At 37.2% G+C, this 19,817-nt stretch overlaps 1 protein-coding gene across 1 annotated transcript in view; it reads left to right on the top strand.

The window, feature by feature from the left end:
* The first annotated feature begins 6,902 nt into the window (after positions 1-6,902).
* Positions 6,903-19,817, top strand: part of HIKESHI (heat shock protein nuclear import factor hikeshi) — a 42,303-nt gene continuing 29,388 nt past the window's right edge. Inside the window, exons 1-2 of the mRNA XM_042905490.1 lie at positions 6,903-7,127; positions 11,395-11,632. Coding sequence (XP_042761424.1) covers positions 7,098-7,127; positions 11,395-11,632 — 268 coding nt within the window. The 5' untranslated portion in view covers positions 6,903-7,097. The remainder of the gene's footprint in view (positions 7,128-11,394; positions 11,633-19,817) is intronic.

The raw sequence follows: 19,817 nt of genomic DNA, 5'->3' as shown, positions 1-19,817 counted from the left end.
GGATCTTCCAGTCTCCTGCCTGGGGAATGTGAGCCATGAAGGCAGTATTGTGGAGCTAGGAGCAGGAAAACTTCCATATAATTCCTCTGTCCCAATCCAGGATGGCCCATTTGCTCATAGACACTTTTGCATAATTTTTTTGATGCTATTTTAAATGGTACTGATTTTAAAAAACAGTTTTGTTGAAATATAATTCACGTACCATACAATTTACCTACTCAAAATGTATAATTCAATGATTTTTAGCATATTCAATATATAATAGCAACCATTACAATCAATTTTAGATCATCTCCATCACCTCAAGAAGTCTAAGGGGAGGGGAATAGGAAAATTTTAACAGCCATAGAGTTTCAGTTTTGCAAGATAAAAAAAAAATTCTAGAGATCCATTGCAACAAGGTGCATATAGATAACGCTACTGTCATGTATACTTAAAAAATGGTTAGGATGGAAAAAAAAGAAACACTGTATCCTTTAGCTATCTATCATCTCTATGTCCACATCCCAACATACCCCAGTTCTAAAAAATTACTAATCTACTTTGAGTCTCTATATATTTCTCTATTCCAAATATTTCATATGAATGGATCATATAATACATGGTCTGTTGTGGCTTTTTTCACTTCATATAATGCTTTCAAGGTATATCCATATTGTAGCATATATCAGTACTTCACTTTTTTATGGTCGAATAGTATTTTATTGTATGCATATACCACATTTGTTTCTCCATTCATCCATTAATGGACATTTCACTGTTTCTACATTTTGGCTATAATGAATACTGCTGCTATAAACATTTATGTACATGTTTTTGTATGAACATTTCTGTTGCTTTAAGCCACTCAGTTGTTGGCAATTTGTTATGGCAGCTCCAGGAAACTAATAAAGATCTTTTGCCCAATAAAAAATTTCTTTTTAAATTTTTGAGGTGTAAGAATCCTTTATGTACTTTGGCTATGGCTCCCTTAACAGATATATAATTTGCAAATATTTTCTCCCATTCTGTCAGTTGTCCTTTAATTTTGTTTAATGGTTTCTTTTGAAACAGTAAAGTTTCTAATTTTCATGAAGTTCAGTTGATCCTTTTTTTGTTTTATTTTATTTTTTGTTTTTGCTCATGCTTTTAGTGTCATATCTAAGACTCCTTTGCCAAATCCAAGGTCAGGAAAGAGTTTTCCTCAAAGGGTTTTATAAGTTTTGGTTCTTACATTTAGATCCATTTTGAATTAATTTTTGTATACAGCATGAGGTAAAAGTCCAACTTTATTCTTTTGCATATGGCTATAAAGTTGTCCCAGCATCTTTGTTGAAAAGACATTTCTTTCCCCCATTGAATGGTCTTGGTGCCCTTGTCAAAAATCAGTTGACCATAAAAAAAAAAAAAAAATCAGTTGACCATAAATATATAGTTTATTTCTGGACTCTGAATTCTATTCCATTGATCTACATGTCTATCCTTGTGCCAAAACCACACTGTCTTGATTGTCATTGCTTTGCAGTAAGTTTTGGAAGTGGGAAGTGTTAATCCTCCTAGTTCTTTTTTTCCAAGATGTTTTGGCTATTCTGGGTTCTTGTAATTCATTATACATTTTATTTCATTTTAATTTTTTTTCAAATTTTTGTTTAAATTCTAGTTAGTTAACATATACTGTACCGTTATAAATTTTAGAATCAAGGGGTGCCTGGGTGTCTCAGTCGGTTAAATGTCCGACCCTTGGCTTCAGCTCAGGTTATGATCTCACAGTTGATGGGTTTGAGCCCCACATCTGGTTCTGTGCTGACAATGCGGAGCCTGCTTGGGATTCTCTCTCTCTCTCTCTCTCTCTCTCTCTCTCTCTCTCTCTGTCCCTCCCTGGCTCACCTGTGCTCCCTCTCTCTCAAAGTAAATAAACTTAAAAAAATAAAATAAATTTTAAAACCAAGATATCAATTTCTACAAAAAGTCAACCAGGATTCTGATTGAGATTGCATTGAATCTTTAGACCAATTTGGGGAATATTGCCATTTTAACAATATTAAGTCTGCTGACCCGTAAACATGGGATGCTTTTTTATTTATGTAGATCTTTAATTTCTTACAATAATGTTTTGTAGTTTTCAGAATACAAGTATTACGATTTTTAGTCAAATTTGTTCCTAGGTATTTTATCCTTTTTGATGCTATTGTAAATGAAATTGTCATCAGAATTTCATTTTTTGATTGATCATTGCAAGTGTTTAGAAATACAGCTGGATTTTGTATGTTGATCTCATATCCTGTAACCTTGCTGAATTTATTAGTTCTAATTGTATGTGTGTGTGTGTGTGTGTGTGTGTGTGTGTGTATTCCTTAGGACTTTCTATATATCAAGTTATGTCGTAATAGAGATAGTTTTACTTTTTGATTTCCAATCTGATGCCATTTATTTATTTATCTATTGATCTATCTATCTTGCCTATTTGCTTTGGCTGGAACCTGCAGTACAATGTTGAATGGAAGTGGCTAGAGCAAATATCTTTGTCTTGTTCCTGATCTCAGGAGAAAACATCTAGTCTCCCACCATTAAGTATGATTTAGCTGTGGGATTTTTGTAGATTCTGTTTATCAGGTTGAGGAAATTCCCTTCTATTCCTTGTTTGTTGAATTTTTTTTTTTAATCATGAAAGGGTGTTGGATTTTTACATGAATTCTTAAAACATGCTCCTTCTCCCCTATGGATGAATTAGTAAAAGATATCCCTTCCTGCCTGAATGATATAGAAAAAGTCATCCCCCATCCTCCAAGTGGATGTTTTAGAAAAAGCCATTGTCCCTTTGGGTGGACTTAGTCTCACACTGGTGTGTTTGACTTGGTGAGCCAAATGCTCATCTCTTACCTGGGTGTCCTTATTCAAGAACTAATCTATATATGGTGGACTCACCCCATAATCACTTTCCTCAGCATCTACTTCCCTAATGTCTAGGGCCTCTTTGATTCTTTTTTTTTTTTAAAGAGAGTTTATGCCGGGGCGCCTGGGTGGCTCAGTCAGTTAAGCGTCCGACTTTCAGCTCAGGTCATGATCTCATGGTTCGCGAGTTCAAGCCCCGCGTCAGTCTCTGTGCTGACAGCTCGGAGCCTGGAGCCTGCTTTGGATTCTGTGTTTCCCTCTCTCTCTGCCCCTCCCCTACCCATGCTCTGTTTCTCTCTGTCTCAAAAATAAATTAAAAACATTAAAAAAAAATAAAATAAAATAGAGTTTATGCCAATGGAAGATGTATAGATGAGAACCAGATATAAAACCTTGCATCAGTTTTAAGTAGTGTACCTGTTTCAGTCTACTGACTTACCTCTGCCTTCTGTGGTCCCTAGCAACTCCAATTCCTGAGCTTCTCTGGAATTTATTATCTTTCTCTGTAGGTACCTGAATTTGACCTTCCTCTGTTCTGCTAAGTCATTTGTCTTTCTTCACCCACTTTTGATAGGTATCTTTTTTCTTTCTTTTTCTTTCTTTCTTTCTTTCTTTCTTTCTTTCTTTCTGCTGGTATCTTTTTGACTTGGAGTTACAGATATCTTCTAGTTCAAAGAAGATGGAGTTTGTGCTTCTATTTCTTATTCTCCTTGTTGTGGAAAAGAAAATTTTTCTTAAAGAGAAAAAATATTTTTGCTCTCTTTAAGTCAGAATTCAATGCTCTCATTCTGGAAGTGTGTAAACCTAATGCCCCCCCCAAAATGAAACAAATCACCTCATTCCTAGGCTAGTTAATGAAAGAGCTAAAACTAGAATTCAGAATTCCTGATTCCCTAGCCCAAACTTAACAATGAATTTATTGTTTATCCATAGAAGCATACAAGTGAGCGCTGATAGGTAACTTTGAGGTCCTAGGGCAATTTCATGAAGTTTTCCATGAAACTCCTTAATAATATAACATAAATGGACTTCAGCATTGGTTCAAATGTTGGTGTGAATAGGAGAATTCACTGTCCCATGTCTGTCTATTCTTATTTCAGAAAGCTCTGATTATTAGAAAAAAATTTTCCCCTAAAATGTTTTTCTTCATTTCCGTTATCTTATTCTGCTGTCTTTAGTTACAAAGAGCTATTATATGTAAAAATAATATAGCTTGGTGAATAAAAGGCTGGTTGTTATAATTTGGAGAAAGGATACTAAAATCACTGCTTCTAATTCTTTGCCCAATGTTAGATCTGGATTATTCACCAGCAAAATGGAGAAAAGCCTCAAATTCCACATAACAAAGATTGGGATAATTAATCAACAGCAACTTTAGTTTATAAAAATAATTTCTAAGTTAGCTAGCTCTCAAACCATTAAATAAAACTTCTGTGTAAGAAAATGAATGACTAATTATCAAGGGATAAGATTCCTGAAGAAAATATTTGAGTCAAGTGGGAGGTTGTATATGAAATTGCCAAGTATTATAGGCACATAACATAAGTTGTGTAAGCACAGAAAGATTGGAAAGTGTGAATTGCTCAGAGAATCAAATGTATGGTAAGGGTATAGAAAGGAAAAAATCTGGTCTTTCCTCTGGGTTTCTCCTCACTCTCATACTACTACCATACTCACAACACTTCGGACACCAAAGGTGTGGATTTTTTTTTTCCCCCACACCAAATAATTCTGTGACACCAGCTGGGTGTCCTACAATTTAACTCAATCCTGACACTACTTGGAGATAGCATCAGATCACACAGGTTAAGAACTCAATCCCACAAGACTGTCCCTCACTTAAAAAATTTTTTTTATGTTTATTTTTGAGAGAGAGAATGATAAAGCATGAGTGGGGGAGGGGCAGAGAGAGAGACACAGAATCCAAAGCAGGCTCCATTCTTTGAGCTGACAGCACAGAGCTTGATGTGGGGCTCGAACCCATGAACCCTGAGATCATGACCTGAGCCTCAGTAAGATGCTTAACCAACTGAGCCACCCAAGCACCCTAACTGTCCCCCACTTTAGATGCCAATTACAAGTAATAGGTCTGGGTTACCCACAACTTTTGTACAACATGGCCACAAATTGGAGGTTCCCATGATTTCCTCCCTCTTGGATTCTACTATTTACTAGAAGAGCTCACAGAAGTTGGGGAAACACTTATGTTTACCTGTTTGTTAAAAGATATGATAAAGAATAAACAGCCAGATGAAGAGATACATAGGACAAGGTCTGGGAGGGTCCCAAGTGTAGGAGATTCTATTCTCTTGGAAATGGGGTGTGGTGTGTCACCCTCCACACTATTGGGGTTTTATGGAGGTTTCCTCACATAGGCAAGATCAATTAATAACTCCATTTCCAATCCTTCTTCCTTCTCTGGAGAATGGGGCATGGGGCTGAAAATTCCAGGCTTCTAATCATGGCTTGGTCTTTCTGGTGACCCGCCCCCATTCAGGAGTCTACCCAGAATCACCTCATTCGAATAAAAGATGCTCTGTAGTGCTCTTATCACTTAGGCACTTAGGAATTTACAAGCATTTTAGTGCCCTATGTCAGAAACTAGGGGTGGAGACCAACATATTTATTTTTTATTATTTCACAGAGTACATGGTGGTTATGAAGACATAGAAAATCTGTCAGGAAAGGTAATAATGTTAAACACTAACATTCTATTAAGCTATATTCTGGCTATATTTAGTACTTTTAATGCAAGAACCTTCATAACAATCTTATGATGCAGATACTATTATTATCCCATTTTACAGATGCAGAAAAGGAGGAATGAGAGTGTTAGGTTAACTAACCTAAGGTTATATAGTTAATAACTGATAAAGAAGGACTTCGAACCCAGGCAGTGTACCTACCCCTCAAGAAGTGATCTTATCACAAATGGTCTTTCTATTTTGAAGGTTCTAGGACTTTTTAGGTAGGAAGTTGGAGACATTGATAGAAACATCCTCTTCTCTCTCTTCACCTTTGGCCTGGCTATCTAAAAGGAATATCTGAAATAAGATAAGTGGTTGCAGTTTTTGGAACCAAAGCGGAGGCCAGAGGATTGTTACAAACTCTCTGATCCTCCATATGTAACCTGGGTTTGGGAGGACAGACCTGCTGATGACTGGTATTTCAAGTAGGGTAGAGACCCTTGCGAGGGGATACCCTACCTTCCTATATAAGAAGAAAGATAATTAAGCTGTGAAAGGAGAATGAGTATTGGTGTCAGTCAGTACTTGATGCCAGTTCTTTTGGCTATTGTTTTTTACTTCCTATGAATCTTTTCTGCAAATGCACATAGAAAAAAGTAAGACATTTAAAACCCCCATAAATTAAGCGCTGCCACCTATTGTTTTTATACATACTAACTCATTTAATCCTCTCAGCAATCCTATAAGACAGGTACAATTATTATTCTTATTTTACAAATGGGGACGTAAAAGCGCTAAGTTACAAAGTTATATAGTATCTTGCTTACAGTCTTACAGAAAATAAATGGGGGAGCTAAGTGAAGCTGAAACGAACAATAAAGCTGCCAATAAGTACTAAACAGCTGATTAAAAATTAGTATTTTTGAGATACCGTGTAGCAGAAAGAGCTGATTTGGATGAAGACTTGGATTCAAGCTCCAACATTTAGTGCTGTGTAAAGATTAGGGGCTAGCTGGTCACCCTGGGCAATTTCCTGGCATACCAAAAGGGAGACAGTAATACCTACTTCATAAGGTTTTTGCCAGGATCTAGTGAAGTGATTATTGTAAAGCGCAGTGTAATCTCTAAATGTCACACAACCGTGAGAAACAACTACCGGCCCACAGTTCGGAAATTTGGGATCTGGACAATCCTGAAAAACAAGCCCTATTGACGCTCCTCCCGGAAACCGGAAACCGACGCAGGGCCCTCTGGGATTTGTAGTCTTGAACAGGCTCTGGCATGATTTTCTCCCTTAGTTGGGGAGGCTCGTTGTAAGCCCCGGAAGTACTCGTCGCCCGAGGGGCGTGCTGGCTAGGAAGTGGGGTCAGAGGCCGAGCGGGGCAGAAGGCGTTCCTGCCACTGGCCTAGTTGCTATGTAGTGGAGGGGCAGGCGTCGTCCCGCATGTTCTGGAACGTTCTTGGGCTCGACTAGGGCAGGAGCCCCAGGACTTCTAGTTGCCGGCTTCGGGTCCCTGCCGGCTGAGCGGAGTCGCCGCCATGTTTGGCTGCTTGGTGGCAGGGAGGCTGGTGAGGATGGGGCCGGGTGGTATCAGGAAGGGGGCAGGACACCCGAGGGCGAAGCCCCGGGAAGGGGAGGGTGCTCCGGTGCAAGAGATGCGGGGAAACCCCCTAAGTGTTCTTTCCAGCTACGTATTAGGGTGGAGAGTGGGTGTTGGGGTGTTCGTTCTCCTTTGCCCTCAGCTCTGTTCAGTCATTTAAATAGTAGACACGTTAGCTACCATTTATCGAGTGTGGATTATCTATATGCTTGGCAATGCACGCCTTTTGTCCATTTCTCATAATTTCAGCCTTCTAGGTAGCGCTAATTTGGCACTTCACATTTAACCCTCGTAACTCGTGGGATAGTTATTATAATTTCTGTTTTGCAGTTGAGGAACTTAAGCTCAATTGGCAGTTTATTTTAAAAAAATTTTTTTAAACGTTTAACAGAGAGACAGAGCATGAATGGGGGATGGCCAGAGAGAGGGAGACACAGAATCTGAAACAGGCTCCAGGCTCTGAGCTGTCAGCACAGAGCCTGACGCGGGGCTCGAGCTCACCGACCGAGAGATCATGACCTGAGCTGAAGTCGGATGCCTAACCGACTGAGCCACCCAAGCACCCCTCAATCGGCAGTTTACACGCCTGAGCTCATAAAATAAGTTAGAGATAAACCTGGCGTTTGAATCTAGTCTGTAACATACTGTTTCTAAAAGATTAAGGTACCGGGGCAGTGTATATACCTTTTCGGGCCTTTTGGAAGGACCCCAGTAAAAATATGCGTATGGTAATTGGAAGTTGGCTGATAGAAACACCTAAAACTTAAGTGTGAGTCATAGCTGAGGTACCCCAGAAGGGTATGAGCTGCGAAAATCCTTACTGGTCCAAAGAGATAATAACCTGCTTTGCCAGATGATTAGCGTTAAATGAGATCACCTAGAATTGTTAAGGAATAATCTGAGAATAATCAAGAGAATGAACCTTGCTTCCCTTAGAAACCACCCAGAAATCCACTTCAGACTCTACTCCTTTCACCCAGAGTTCTTTTTCTTTCTTTTTTTCTCCCTGCTTAGTTAAATTTTGCAGCCCCTTTGTTGAATTAAAATTTTTACCAACTTTTGATAATGTGTTTTGTGCATTAAGAAACCACAAAGATAAATTGGAGATGACTAGCCTCAGAAAGTTTATTGTCAGTCTCTTGAATGACTGGGAGGCCACTTTTGGTGATGGTGGTAATTGGTAATATTGGTGAGATAACTTTGGATTGCTCCCTGCTGTTGGCAGGGAAAATGAAAGGACCAGCCTGGGGTGAGTGTGGGACTTGTATGAATGAGTGTCCTTAATGAATGGTATTTAAAATGTGTGTATGTGTTTTGTTTTTATTTATTTTTAAGTAACCTCTCTGTCCATCGTGGGTTTCACCTCATGACCCCGAGATCAAGAGTCACATGCTTTAGCAACTAAGCCACGGAGGTGCCCGTGCGTGTGTGTGTGTGTGTGTGTGTGTGTGTGTGTGTTTTAAAGAAAAGCACATAGATCCATGTATCTCTCACGTTGTCAACTGATTGGGAAGGACATTTAATTATAGCAATACCTGTGTCTACTTACCTAACACCTAACCTCTGTAATGGAAATACAGTAGAGGTTTTTTTCTTTCTTTCTTAACGTTTATTATTGTTATTATTATTATTTTTTTTTTGAGAGAGAGAAACAGAGTGGGGGATGGGCAGAGACAGGGAGACAGAATCTGAAACAGGCTCCAGCCTCTGAGCTGTCAGCACAGAGCCAGATATGGGGCTCGAACTCATAAACCTGGTCATGACCTGAGCTGAAGTCGGAGGCTTAACTGACTGAGCCACCCAGGTGCCTCTCCAGTAGGGGGTTTCTTAAAGATAAGCTTTTTGGGAGGTGTTTGACTCTTAGTTAATCAAAGAACATGTTAATCACAATGAAGGGCAAATAGACCTAGAGACATCCAAAACTTAACTTCATTATTCTCTAACCAGAAACACCCACTTAACCTAAAATTATGAACTCAGTTTCATTCCTTGAAAATTTTTTCTTCACTAAAAGAGTTCTCTTTTCCCTAAGGTCAAGGATTAGTGTGTCATAATACAGATTTACAGAATGGTGGTTGTTAGAGTTGACGTTTAACAAATACTTGTTTTGTCTGATGGCTATTTCATGCTTTGTAAATACCATAATTTCATATGTTTTTTTAAGATTATGTGCATGCCAAAAACTGGTGAAATTGAATTTAATACTAATACAGGCAGTTTGTCTTTATATTTATGTTTTTCCTTTGTTTTGTTCTCTGTGTTTAAACTGGACAGTTTTTAATAGGGTTGGAAAACTTCAGAAGAGGAAATCGAAACTTGATTTTAAGAACATTCATGCTTAAAAAAAACAAAAACAAAATAAAACCAAAACAACAACAACAACAAAAGAACATTCATCCTTCATCTCTTGGGAGTAAATTTAGGGCAATTCATATTAGATTATTGATAACATGTAACTAAAAATTTTTAAAGTTTCTTTGTAGGAGTAGCTAGGATATTATAAAAGAAAAAAAGTAGTGGCACCTGAGTGGCTCAGTTGGTTAAGTGTCAGACTTTGGCTCAGGTCATGATCTGGTGGTTTGTGGGTTCGAGCCCTCTCAGGCTTTGTGCTGACAGCTCAGAGCCTAGAGCCTGCTGCAGATTCTGTCTCCTCTCTCTCTCTCTCTCTGCCCCTCCAGCCCCCCCCCCCCCAAATAAGTTAACATTTTAAAAAATTAAAAGAAAAAATAAGCATTTTTGTAACAGCAAATACTAGCAAAGGAAAAGAAGTTACATTCTGGGTAATAAGAATTGACCATTAAGAATCTTAAAATACTGGTAGTGATTCAGATTTGGTGTTTTGGTCAATAGTCAATGGCCATAGCAATTAAAAAGAAAATGAAAAAACGTTGTATCATATTAACTCTTGACGCCTATCGACCTGAGTGCCCTCAGAATTTCTACTTTTTGCTAATGGATGTGATATGGCAATTACCAATAATTTTTTTGAAGTCGATAAAAGAATTTTCTCTGTGGAAGTAGATTTCTCAAACTTCAAAATAAGATAAGATCTCATTCTAGAAACTGACATTCAATTCTAGAACCGAAAGTTAGATTATGAAATGAGTCAAGAGGAAACTTTTATAGGTTCCCACTTAGCACATTCGGGGTAGAATTTTTGCATTTTATGTACAGTTGATTTTCGTTGTTCACAATAGTTAGGTTCTGTGAAGTCAGTGTGAACATTGATTTGGTAAATAATGAATTGTTTCCCCTAGGGGAAATACAGGGTTAGGTTTCTTTGAGCCTCTGATCTGATGACAGTTTTTATCAACTTATCATTACATAACTTTGTTTTTTGTATGTTTCTGTTTAAAGGCATGTTATTTAATATGTGTTGTTGATTCATTAACATTGAACTTAACAGCCAGTAACACCATAACTCATTTCTGAATGAAACTTATGTAACATACTTTCTAAATAAGGCACATAACAACCTTTTTGGACTTAGGAATACCAGCCAGCATTTCAGTGTGCCATTTTAAATATCAGAATCACCAACAAAAAGCAGAAAATACAAACATGGCAGTAAATTGATTGTGAAAAGGACACTCGTTTACAGTATGAGAGCTGAAACAAGAAGGCACAGCTAACTTTTTTCCACTTCAGCTGGGAACATGTGCATTAGGCAACTCAGAATTTTTGCTGCTCTGCCCATTAACATGTCCGTGAATGACCACCATAGGGTGATGAATATTGATTTTGTGCTTGGAAATAAATTTTAGTGAGTAGACAAATTAGCAAATATGGAATCTGCAAATAATGAGGGTTAACTAATTCCTTCTGGATTGCTTACCCATTTTAATTTCCTGAAGTTCTTTACCTTTATACTAGAGGATAAGGCTTTGGTGGTGTGGTATTTTGAACAGCCTTTCATTTCTGTAACATACTGAAGCTGTAGTAATTTACTTGTGTAAGTAAATTCCTTTCAGGGCACTTCAGAAAGAATTTAGTTATGTTTTTTAAAGGTTACACTCATTACATGATCATTTTAAGGCTGAATATGTATATATTTGGATTTTCTTTTTAAATTTAACACTTTGGTATATTTGGAAATTCCATATAGACTATCAGATTAACCTGAGGTTATACTGGGTATAATGTCTATAATTGCTTATACTTGGTAACAAGCAATACTGTAAGTGTTCTAGAAACTCCTCAAACTATTGAACTAAGATGAGTTTCTTATTTTCTAGGTGCAAACAGCTGCACAGCAAGTGGCAGAGGATAAATTTGTTTTTGACTTGCCTGATTATGAAAGTATCAACCATGTTGTGGTTTTTATGCTGGGAACAATCCCGTTTCCTGAGGGAATGGGAGGATCTGTCTACTTTTCCTACCCTGATTCAAATGGGATGCCTGTATGGCAACTCCTAGGATTTGTCACAAATGGGAAACCAAGTGCCATCTTCAAAATTTCAGGTCTTAAATCTGGTAAGAATAATGTTAAAATAATTTCATAATTAAGCTGTTTTCTTAATAGCATGACATAGGATATGGCTTTTTTTTTTTCATTATGTTTTTCTGGTTGCTAAAATGGTATATTATTTTTAAAAATTCAGATGATACCCAGAACATTTGAAAAGTAAAAAGCAAAGGACCTCTTTCTTGGCTCTTCACATTTCCATCCTCTGTCCCTGGAGAGAACAACTCTTTGTATGGTATATACTTTTGTAAAGGGATTTTACTGGGTGTTTTAATAAATAATGACAAGGCATCTCAGAATTTGTGATACGCATCTGTGTTTTAAATAAACAGACAAAGCAAGTAGATGTGTTTATGAAATAAAATGAGAGTTCTCTTTTTTTTAAATGAAGATTTTTGAACTTTTAGATTTGATTACCCTCCAGTGTTTTTCTCTTGGTTGTACTGACATTGCAGGTGTCAGAACTTACAGGGGCATAATCCTTGCTTTGATGCTTTGAAGTATTTTGGAGAAATGTGAGAACAAAACTAGATTAGGTGCTATTTACTGCTACTGAATCTCCGGTTCCCTTGAAAATCTAGATGAAAACAGACATGAAAATTCTTAGTACATTCTTCTGTCTACTGAGTCCAAGGAAAAATTATATTTAGACAATATATTTATATATTTAACAAACATTTGGGTATATACTATTAAGATTTAAAGATAATGATTAAGTTCTTGGTGGAGATGACTCATATTCTTATAAAGGAAGATAGTTTTGTAGACCAGTAATTAGAAGGGTGCAGTGTAATAGTGGATGTTTTTACAAGGTGCTGAGAGAGAATATACAGGGGAGCAATTAACTCTCAAGTGGATTGGGGAAGGTTTCCAGGAGGAGGTGATATTGGGACTCTTGGGAGGAGAAGAAGTTTGTTAGGCCTGTGGGAGGCCTATTGGACATTCTCTTCTAGGTGGAGATAATATGTGTAAAGTGGAGAAATTTTGAAAGCGTGGTGTGCACAAAATGGTACAAGGGTAGGATAGGCAGGCATGGATCAAGAAAAGCTTTATGTATCATACTGACTCATTTGAATTTAATAGATTAGCAATTTTAAATGGACTTAGAACACAGGCCTATTTGGTAGTATTAAAAAAATGTGTGACATAATGTAAATACTCAAAAGTTTACATGTACTCTGAAGCCTATCCGTTTTTCCCTCCCCATAAAGAACTGCTCCAGGGACGCCTGGGTGTCTCAGTCAGCGTCTGACTCTTGATTTTGGCTTAGGTCATGATCCCAGGGTCGTGGGATTGAGCCCCATGTTGGGCTCCATACTGAGAGTGGAGCCTGCTTGAGATATTCTCTCTCTTTCTTCCTCCCTCCCCCCTTCTTCCCCTCCACCCTGCTCGCTCTTATCTCTCTCTAAAGTAAAATGGGGGGAAAAAAAAAAAAAGACCTGCTCCTATAGGTATAGAGGAGCCGGTAAACAATTTTGGGTACGGGAGGTGATATGATCAGGTTTTGTTTTTAGCCTGGGGGTGTGTAAAGAATGAACTGGAGCAGTTCTGGCCAGATAATGGACAGTTAAGTGCTGTTATTTTATGTAGTTGGAATTCTACAAGAAGCAGTGGGAGAAAGAGAGAGAAACAGAAGGTAACAATATTTAAAGCTAAATTCTGTTTAGAATTAATGATAAATACTTATCTCTAGATTTAAGAAGCAGGACAAAATCCCTACAGTCCTTCTCAACTGGGGTTCCATGAGATAATTATGCTAAATCCTAAGACAGTGCTTCTTAAAGCATGATTACCTGACCAGCAGAATCAGCATTAGCATTAGCATCACCTGGGAGCTTGTTAGAAATGCAGATTCATGGCAGGACCCCAGACCTACTGTGTCAGAAACTGTGGGTGAAGTCCAGTAGTTTATAGTTAAATAAGTTCCCCAGGTGTTTTGTATGCTACAGTTTGAGAACGCTAATGTCTCATACATTTAGCATGGATTCAGTTCTGAGTAGTCTTAGGGAGAATTAAGAAAATAGTCATTCTCAAATCACTTTTTCTCTTTTATGTGACTGTGCCTAAAAATAAATGAACAATCTGTAAGTAGAAGGAATATGAATGGACAATTCAGTACATCCTCATGAAATTTCTGGGCCTTTACTGGAAAGAGAAAGTAATAAAGGAATCAGAGAGAAAAGATAAGTTATTTGTAACTGGATGGCAGTTAGTTTAGCAGACTTATCATGAGTGAATAGAGGCCAAAACTAATAGATTAATATCTTTGAAGTGCCAAGGAAACATAAACTAACTCTCAAAACTTTAAAGTAATGGAGAAATAAATATATTGAGTTGGAGGTGGAGAGTTTACTACTCATAGACTATTACTGAAAGAACTATTGAATACTTGTACTTTATAGGAGAAAATTGAACCCACAGTGTAGAAGAGCATGCAAGAGGCAAAGTTTAAGATTGGTAAACAAGTAGACTAATCTGGCAATGTGATTGTATAAAACAACACAATAAATAACTTAAATGCAGAAGAATTAAATACCGTACTAGAAAATAATACATAAGACAGGAAGGGTAGTGATCTGAGTTAAAGCTTTCTGAGTTCTTACTGTTTAGAAGGGATAATAGTATTGATTCTACTTTCAGATAATCCTGTTAAAATTTAAGGAAAAGTTAAAAAGTAAAAGCGTACTATATTAAAAACAAAATAAGATGGATGAAAATAATTTCAGTTATGTCAATTATCAAAACAAATGTAGACAGGGGCGCCTCGGTGGCTTGTCGGTTGTGTCAGACTTCTGCTGAGGTCATGATCTCACAGTTCATGGGTTCGGGCCCTGCATTGGGCTCTGTGCTGACAGCTCAGAGCCTGGAGCCTGCTTCAGATTCTGTGTCTCCCTCTCTCTCTCTGCCCTTCCTCACTCACACTCTGTCTCTCTCTCCCTCTCAAAAGTAAATAAAACATTAAAAAAATAAAAAAAATAAAAAAAGAAATGTAAACAGAATACACTTGCCAGAGAAGACATGGAGGCTCCAGGATGGAGTTTTTTTTTTTTTTTTAATTTATTTTTTAAATTTACATCCAAGTTAGTTAGCATATAATGCAATAATGATTTCAGGAGTAGATTCATTAATGCCCCTTACCTATTTAGCCCATCCCCCCTCCCACAACACCTCTAGTAACCCTCTGTTTGTTCTCCATATTTAAGAGTCTCTTATGTTTTGTCCCCTTCCCTGTTTTTATATTATTTTTGCTTCCAGGATGGGATTTTTTTTTTAAAAAGCCGCAAACAAATAATTATGTTGCTGCTTATGAGGAATGGATCTAAAACACCTTAACACAGGAACCAAAAAAAAAAAAGTCACAGATATATTTATTTTAAGAAAAACTAGACTAAGACAAAAGCATTATCAGGATTTAGAAGAAGATTCATTAAGAATGAGAGAATTCATTAGGAAAACCAAAATATTTTTAGGAAAAGATAAGTCATGTGTTTGTATATGTAACTTCAATATCTATTTAAAAATTGACATTTATTTATTTACTTATTTTTTAAGTTTACGATTATTTTTAGTAATCTCTACACCCAATGTGGGGCCCAACTCACCACCCAGAGATCAAGAGTTGCATGCTCTTGGGGCACCTGGGTGGCTCAGTTGGTTGATTGACTGACTTCAGCTCAGGTCATGATCTTGCGGTCTGTGAGTCGAGCCCCACGTTGGGCTCTGTGCTGTCAGTTCAGAGCCTGGAGCCTGCTTCAGATTCTGTGTCTCCCTCTCTTTCTGCTCCTGCCCCACTTGCGCTCTATCTCTGTCTCTCAAAAAATGAATAAATGTTAAAAAAAAAAAAATGAAAAAAGAAAAAAGAGTTGCATGCTCTTCTGACTGAGCCAACCAGGTGCCCCTAAGAAATTGACATTTAGAATGATAAATGGTATTAATATTTTATCTAACCCCTCTTGATAATTAATACATCAAGTAAATAAAATATTAGTAAAATGGAGGATTTGAATAAAAGATTAACAAGCTTGAGCAAATGACATTTATAGAACCCTGTACCTAATAATTAGATTATACACTTCAAAAAAAATTTTTTTAAGTGTTTATTAATTTTGGAGAGAGACAGAGACAGAATGCAAGTGGAGTAGGGTACAGAGAAAGAGGGAGACACAGAATCTGAGGCAGGCTCCAGGTCTGAACTGTCAGCCCATCGCTCGACCTCAGGACCTCAGGAACCATGAGATCGTGACCTGAGCCAAAGTTGGACACTTAACTGACTGAGCCACCCAGGTGCCCCAGATCATGTACATTTTTAAGTACAGAGAACATTTATGACATTTGACTGCATACCAAGTCATGAAGCAAAATGCAGTAAATGGCAGATAATCGGTATGTAGCCTATAATGCAACGTAATTACAAATCAAAGGATAAAACATTGTTAGGTTTTGAAATCTTCCCTTTTGCACGTAGCTGTCTGGGCCCAGATGGTTTTACAAAGTTCAGTTAAACCATTATGAAACAAATTGTTCATCTTATATAAGCTTTCAGAGAGTAGAAAGAGATGGTTACCCAGGTTATATACATATTTTATTAATGTTTATTTATTTTGAGAGAAAGCAAGCTGGAGAGAGCGATTGTGAGGGAAGGGCAGAGAGAGAGGGAGAAAGAATCCTAAACAGACTACGCTGTCAGCACATAGCCCCACCCGGGGCTCGATCCCACAAACTGTGAGGTCATGACCTGAGCTGAAATCAAGAGTTGGATGCTTAACTGAGCCACCCAGGCACCCACCCAGCTTATATTTTTAAGCTGGTACAATCTTAATACCAAAAAGGACAAGGACAGTATGAAAGAGGAAATTTGGCCTCTGTCAATTTTATTTATTTAAGATTTTTATATCAATGTATATAAAATAGTTACAAAATGAATTCAACAAGATATCTTTTCTTACTTTTCATGGTAGAATATTAAAGCATATACAAAAGTAGACCAGATGGAACACTGAACCTCTCTGTACTCATCACTTAATTTCAAAAACGACCAATTCATGGACATTGTTATTTCTTTTATATTCCCACTCACTTCTCCCTTGTATTATTTGGAAGCAGATTCCAGAATCGTAACATGTAGTCCATAAATATATTTGTATGTGTCTTTAAAAGAGAAGGTCTTTCTTTCTCTTTTTAAAACAGAACCATAATGTTGCTATCATGTCTAAAAACTAAGGATAATTCCTTAATATGGAATTCAATGTCTAGTGTTCAGATTTCCAGTGATTTCAGAAGTTTTTTGTTCATATATTTTAAAGTTGTAAATACTTTCAATCAACCTTGTATATTGCAACTGGTTGATCTCTCAAGTATCTTTTATAAAAATTACAGGTTCAGTGTATTTTCTGTTCTCTATTTCCTGTAAATTAGTTGGATTTAGAGGTTTGATCAGACTTCATTTGAGATTATTTTAAAAAAATTGTTGGTAGGATTATTACAGGTGATAGTATGTTCTTTGATCAGGAAGCAAGTAAAACTTTGGATTGAGAGTAACTTTTTCTATGAGTGTTCTGCAAGATGAGCAAACATTTCTAATAAATTTTAACTGAATAAAGGAGCGATGTTTTGGAATATGAGTAGTACGTGATGCCGAACATCACGTGATCACAACTGAGCCAATAGTTCTTGAAATTCTCTTTGATATACAAGTGCTTTGGATTACAAGCATGTTTCCAACGAATTATGTTCACAAACCAAGGTTTTATTGTACATGGTTATCTCTTTTTGTAAAATTAACATCCATAAATATGCAGTGCCTACATTTGTTAATTCAGTGGGGGTTCAAAATCATCATATTCTAATTCTGTTACTTCATTTATTAGCTATAAAGAGACTCTTGAATATCTACTGTTTGGTTACCCAGAGGTAGAGTCATTATAGGAAGGGCATAATAAATGCTTGCCTTTCCTTTTCATATATTAGTGTTCAAAAAATGAGTTGATTTCCTAACATCCAAAAGTAGTAAGCTTTTTTTTAAAGATTGTAAAATCATGGAGTTATGTGGTATATATTTATTTATGTTGTATGTGTTCTAACCATTGGCATACCTCAGGATCCACTGAACCTAATTTTAATTTTTCTGTAAAGATTTTATTTTTTAAAATAATCTCTACTCCCAACATGGGGCTCAAATTTGAAACCCTAAGATCAAGCATTGCATGCTCCATTGACTGAGCCACCTAGGTACCCACTAATTTTAATTTTTCATTTTCTTTTTTAGGCAGTTACTGATCTTTCGTGATTTTTACCCTTTCTTAAGAAATCTTCCAAAGAAAAGGGGCACCTGCGTGGCTTAGTTGGTTAAGCGTCTCTTTGGCTCAGGTCACGATCTCATGATTCATAAGATTGAGTCCCATGTCAAGTTCTGTGCTGATAGCGCAGAGTCTGCTTGGGATTCTCTCTTTCTCTTTCTGCCCATCCCCTGCTTGCACTCTCCCTTTCTCTCTCTAAATAAATAAATAAACATTTGAAATAAAAAATACAAACTCTGGGGCGCCTGGGTGGCTCAGTCGTTTAAGCGTCCGACTTTGGCTCAGGTCATGATCTCATGGCTTGTGACTTCGAGCCTGGCCTCGGACTCTGTGCTGACAGCTCAGAGCCTGGAGCCTCTTCAGATTCTGTGTCTTTCTCTCTCTCTCTCTCTCTGCCCCTCCCCTGCTCACACTCTGTCTCTCTCTGTCTCTCAAAAATAAACATTAAAAAAAAAAAAATCTTCCCAAGAACAAAAAACTTACTTTTTATTAATAATTTTAATAATTTATTGAGATATAATTGACATACAGTAAATTGTACATTTTTAAAGGGTGCATTTTGATAAATTTTGAAGTATGTATATATACTTGTGAAACACCACACTCAAGATAATAAGCATATCACCCCCAGAAGTTACCTAGTGCTCCTTTGTAATCCCTCCTTTTATTTTGTCTCCTAGCCTAGGCAACTACTGATCTTTGTTTCACTATAAAATAGTTTGCATTTTCTAGAGTTTTATATGAATGAAAGCATACAATATGTATGCTTTTTTGCCTGGCTTCTTTGACTTATCTGAGTTATTTTTAGAACCATCCATGTTGTAGTATGTATCAATTCATTTCTTTTTATTTCTGGGTTGTATTCCATTGTATGGATGTATGACTATTTGTTCATCCTTTTACCCGTTGATGTATATTTGGATTGTTTAGGGGTTTTGACTCAAAAAATAAAACTCATATAAACATTTGTATACAAGGTTTTTGTAGGGACACATGCTCTCCTTTCTTTCGGGTAAATATCTAGGAGAGGAATGGCTGGATTGTATGGTATTTATATGTTTAACTTTTTGAGAATTTGCCAAACTTGGGGCACCTGGGTGGCTCAATTGGTTAAGCATCCAACTTTGGCTCAGGTCATGATCTCAGGGTTTGTAGGTTTGAGCCTCACTTCAGGCTTTGCGCTGACAGCTCAGAGCCAGGAGCCTGCTTCAGATTTTTTGTCTTCTCTCTCTGCCTCTCCCCCACTTGCACTCTCACTCTCTCTCAAAAATAAATAAACATTTAAAAAAAATTTTTTTGAACTGCCAAACTATTTTCCAACATGGTTGTTCCATTTTACATTCAACCAGCAGTGTATGAAAGTTCTAGTTTCTCTACATCCTTGTCAATGTTTGGTTCGGTTCACCTATTCTAATCTGTGTGGAGTGGTATACATTGTGATTGATTGATTGTTTAGAGAGAAGGTGAGCAGGGCAGAGGGAGATAGAGAATCTCAAGCATGTGGGACACAATCCCATGACCCTGGGATTGTGACCTGAGCCAAAATCAAGAGTTGGCCACTCAACTGACTGAGCTACCCTGGTGCCCATATTGTGTTTTATTTTTTGTTTTTATTAAAAAAAATTTTTTTAATGTTTATTTTTGAGAGAGAGAGACAGAGTGCAAGCAGGAGAGAGGCAGAGAGAGACAGGGAGACACGGAATCTGAAGCAGGCTCTGTGCTCCAAGCTGTCAGTCAGCACAGACCCCAACATGGGGCTCGAACTCATGGACCATGAGATCATGTCCACATTGTGTTTTAAATTTGCATTTCCCTAATGACTAATGATGCTGACATTTTTTTATATGCTTATTTGCATGTCTTTGTATGTTCCTTGTTGAAGTGTCTATTATTTTAC

The sequence above is a fragment of the Panthera leo genome, chromosome D1, assembly GCF_018350215.1.
Source record: "Panthera leo isolate Ple1 chromosome D1, P.leo_Ple1_pat1.1, whole genome shotgun sequence".
Taxonomy (NCBI): Eukaryota; Metazoa; Chordata; class Mammalia; order Carnivora; family Felidae; genus Panthera; species Panthera leo.
The sequence above is the reverse complement of the archived record's forward strand: the minus strand, read 5'-3'. Positions and strand labels throughout refer to the sequence as shown.